At 54.5% G+C, this 4,125-nt stretch overlaps 2 protein-coding genes across 2 annotated transcripts in view; one reads left to right on the top strand and one right to left on the bottom strand.

Annotated features, from left to right (window-relative positions):
- MSC3 (Msc3p) overlaps positions 1–1,977 on the bottom strand; it is a gene marked incomplete at both ends in the record, with an annotated part of 2,385 nt that extends 408 nt beyond the window's left edge. The window contains one exon of the mRNA XM_022606752.1: positions 1–1,977. This exon is cut by the window's left edge and continues 408 nt beyond it. Within this exon, the coding sequence (XP_022462184.1) occupies positions 1–1,977 (1,977 nt within the window).
- An 889-nt stretch (positions 1,978–2,866) lies between these two features.
- Positions 2,867–4,125, top strand: part of ASF2 (Asf2p) — a gene marked incomplete at both ends in the record, with an annotated part of 1,596 nt that continues 337 nt past the window's right edge. Inside the window, one exon of the mRNA XM_022606741.1 lies at positions 2,867–4,125. This exon is cut by the window's right edge and continues 337 nt beyond it. Within this exon, the coding sequence (XP_022462183.1) occupies positions 2,867–4,125 (1,259 nt within the window).

The following is a 4,125-nucleotide window of genomic DNA, read 5'->3' as shown; positions in this document are numbered from 1 at the left end:
CTCCTCTTCAAGTCTCATTTTTTCCTCCTTCGCGGGCTGGTACCCACTGTTCTCGTTCGAGAACTGGACCACTTTGTCCATGAAGTTCTTGAATGCCGACTTGTTGTTCCCCGAGTCGCTATGTGAGGTGTGAACACGGCGCAAAATGTTTCTCTTTGGCGGTTCGAGATCAGGTTTCGCCGTGTGTGCTACAAAAGCCTCATTGTAAGGAACCTCTGGTATTGCTGTGGGTCCCACAAGTGATCCGTCATCTTCACGTTGTGGTTGTTCCGTTGGCACGGCGTTTGCAGTTGCGTCTGCCTCCGCTGAGCTTGAAACAGGCGTTTCGGAAACGATGTGGTCGAGATCCTCAGGAGCCGTCTCTGCGGGGGTCTCCCCCGTTTGTGCCCGCAGCAGATTCGACTGTGTTTCCTTGACGTCTGCCAGCCTCTTTAAAGAAGTGTCCGGGTTTTGTTCGGCGACTGCCGGCAAAGGCGGAGTAGTAACGCTCGTTGCTGATTGTGCAATGCGAGGCGCTTGCTGTGCATCCACTTTGTGTGCGTCGCTGTACCTCTTCTGTGCGATTTCCAGCGCCTGCGCGTACATCTGCTCGTCCGTCAGTTTATTCTTGCTCTGGATGGTAATTTCCTTTGCCCGTTCACGGTGTCTTTGCAAGTCTGTGGCCTGTGGAGGCAATGATGCCGTGTCCAGGGAGTTCGAGGAGGGAGACCCTCCCAACGGCGCCCTCGATTGCTGTGGCTGCTGTGGTTGCTGTTGCTCCTGTTTCTGCTGTTTGTTATTTCTTGAAAAGAAGTTAGAGCCGAACTTATTGTGTGATTTCTGCTTGGGCAGAATCATCGAACTCGAGCGAGGCATTGTCTTTTCCTGGGTGTGCTGCGTGTTCATCGAGCTGTTCCTGAGACTCATTCTGGCCCCCATAGTGCTCTTCTTATCCCCCGGATGGCCCGTTAGTGATGCAGCCGCTGGATCGTTCCCGTTCTGGTACACTTTCCTCTTGGCAACCTCCAAAGCTTTCAAGTACATTTCTTGGTCCGTGAGCGTTTTCCTTTGCTGCTGTGCGGGCTGTGCTGCGGGCTGAACCACCTTCTTCTTTCTTCTGTGCACTTGCGGTTGTTTTGCCCTCTGCGCGGGCGCCGCCGTCCGGCGTCTTTGTGGAATGTAGTCTACAGCGTCTGAGAACTGCGAGACGCTGCTCTCCTCGTCGAGTGGGATGACGCCCGAATGGGAGAGCACGGGTGTCTCTGTCCCCTCCTCCTCTTCCGCAACGTCGTCCAAGTACAAATTGTCGTACATTTCTTGGTGCTGGTGTTGCAACAAGTCATCTGCGGCCGCTGGTTGCACGAGTTCGTCGTTGTCATCGGAGACGAAGTTCGCGGAGAACTCGTCGAAATGTTTCTCGCTCTCGATGCGAGCGTCGTGCTGCTGCCGGGCAGGGACAACATCCGTCGTCGTAGTCGTCGTCTCGATGTAGTCGTACCCGTCTATGCGCTTCACAGTCGTACGAGTGATGGACTTGGTACGTCCCTGAGGGTCCCGTACCTGTGTAATCTTAGTCGTCATCGAGTTCGTGCGGGACCCTACTTTAGGGGTCCCCTGCGGCCTAGTCGTGAGCGATTGCGTCCTCTGTTGCTGCTTGGGCTTCGCACGCGACGCCAAAGAGTACGTCCTCCCTGGGACATTCCCAGTGGCCTGTCTTCCACGAGTCGCGGCGGCAGCAGCCCCCCCCGGCAACGGACCTTCTAGCGGACCGTTTGGCATTCTGCGCAGCCCCGGAGAGTAAACCATGGACTGCGTGCGTCTTTGCCCGGTCCCTGCAGGAGCACGGACACCACTGGGGACGCCCAGACCTGAAGCAGCGGACGCAGCAGCGGCAGACAGCCTCCGACTCCTATTGTAGTCCGGCTGGTTTTGATAGTAGTAATCGTACCGGGACAGGTCTGGCACCCTTCTCTCCTGCTTGTGAAAACCAAACACCATCTGTCAGCCTGGTACAAGTGTGTATTCTATAGCAGTAGGCAGTTGAAGTGGTAGTACTCCCCCTCCTGTTCTAGTAGTTGTTGCTGGAAGTTCAAGAAGAAGTCGAATTCCCGAAAAATGCCGAATTTTTAGAAGTCGTTGCTGTTTGTCACTTCGAACGGCGATGACGAGTGCCGGGGCCGTCGTCCAGGACCCGTTGGGACCGCTTGGACGACCACTGGAGCATTGATAAGGCGTCGAGGGTCCCGTGGGAGTATCAATTGGGTTTTGGCGAGAAGTCTGGCGAGTATTCTGGGTCCGTGAACCCTTTTTTAGGGGGGACAAGGAAAGTAAGGGGACAGCAACAGGGAAGAGTAAAGGGTACGGCAACGAGGGTTGTTATGGTGTGGGGGTATGTGTCTTTGAGCACTGGGAAACACATGAGGGTGAGTAAAGCAGTGCAATAGAGCCTCCCGTCCCCCAACGCCCCAGTGACACAACACCACGACACCCAGACACCCGCTGCACCAAAAAGTTAAGCCCAACGCAAGTATTGCCATCGCGACTCACCGCCAGCAATTACCAACACACCAACAAAACCAGATCAACCCATTAACAACCTTGAACGGCCACGGCAGCGACAGCTTCAACACGACGTCTGCGACGACTGCGATTTTTTACCAAATGAAAAATCTCGAATTTGCGACGGGATACCGCGTCGTTCCACAGCATCGCACTTCTGAAAGAGCAGGATCTCTCTCTTTGAACGACCAATTGACAACAGTTCAACCGTGACGAGTCAGATCCCTGGTGATCTAGGTGTTGTGTGGCTTTTTTTCGAGGTTTGGTTTGGTTTCTTTCCTCCTGGGACAGAGATTTCTCTACAGTAGGCGAATTCGTTTGGGTAAAAATGGCATCGCAGCAGAATGACCGGGAGAGGACCGTTAGAAGCCAGTCGCCCAAAGTAAAGAGACCCCCATTGGGTGTTGCTGCTACAAGCCCCATCCGGGGGAAAGTTGAGAAGAATTCCGCAAAGAGTTCAGCCAAGAAGCATGTAAAGAGACTCGAGCGCAGGATCGAACACTACAAACGCAACGACGTAGAGTTGAAGAGCCACGCTGCAATGTTGTGTGCCGCTGTGGTGGAAAGGGACGCCCTGCTTGCTGGGAGTACCGCGAAGAACACGCACCTCAAACAGCAGAACCGCAGGTTGAGGAGATGGGCTCGCGAATTAACCACGAGACTTGTCACTGCGGAGACGGATACAGCATTGCTTAGAAGACGGTACACGAGGGTGGTCTCCTCCCGGCGTGGAACCTCCAACAGGGGGTCTATTGTGACGGCAACAGCGGGTAAATTGGAGGCTCAATTGATTAGCAGGTTGCGGGAGGTCGAGGAGAAACTTGCTCAAGTGGAGGACGCTGCGGGGGCAGAGGACCTTACAGCCCCCACGGTTGCGACGGCGAGCCCGCTCGTGCAACAGATGCAACAGAAGGTGGTTGCGTACGAGCGGCTTGTTGAGGAGCTTACCGCGAGACTGGACGCCGAGCAGGCGCGTGTAAGGCAGGCTGTTGCGACACAACTTAACAGGGAGAACACTCTCACCTCGCAATTGAAGCAACAGATGAGGCGTGCACAGTTGGAGATAACCACGTTGCGCAACGATAATAACACGCTAAGAAAGAATGTGACCACAGAGTTACAGCTAGCAGACCTACGGAAGGCCCGTGCAGAGGCGCTGAGTTTGTCACAGCAACTCACGGACACGAAGATGAATTTTATTACGCTGTGCGCGAAGTATACACGCGACGTCGGCCGCCCGCCAAGAGGGTACGATCTCAAGAGCGATCTACCAGAGTTTGTCCAACGGTTTCGCCAGTGTCTCGTGTACATCTCCAGCAAGAACACGGAAGGTACAATGACGGGATCCGCACAGGCGGCAAAGCTTCTAGAGTACATCTTGATCTCAATGTTTGACCAAGAGCTTAAGTACAGAGGGTTCGACAGGGCAATAGCTCGGAGCCTAATGCAGCTGGGGCAGTATGCAGGTGGACAGCTTGCAGTGCAGTCCGCAACGCCGGCAGCACCAATTTCTACAATGCAACCAGTTGCGAGACCTGCATCGCAGTCTGAATCGCCTCCAGTACAATCATCATCAAAGCCTGAAAG

The sequence above is a fragment of the Huiozyma naganishii genome, chromosome 1 (genome assembly GCF_000348985.1).
Source record: "Huiozyma naganishii CBS 8797 chromosome 1, complete genome".
In the NCBI taxonomy this organism is placed as follows: Eukaryota; Fungi; Ascomycota; class Saccharomycetes; order Saccharomycetales; family Saccharomycetaceae; genus Huiozyma; species Huiozyma naganishii.
This window is presented reverse-complemented; position numbering and strand designations above follow the sequence as displayed.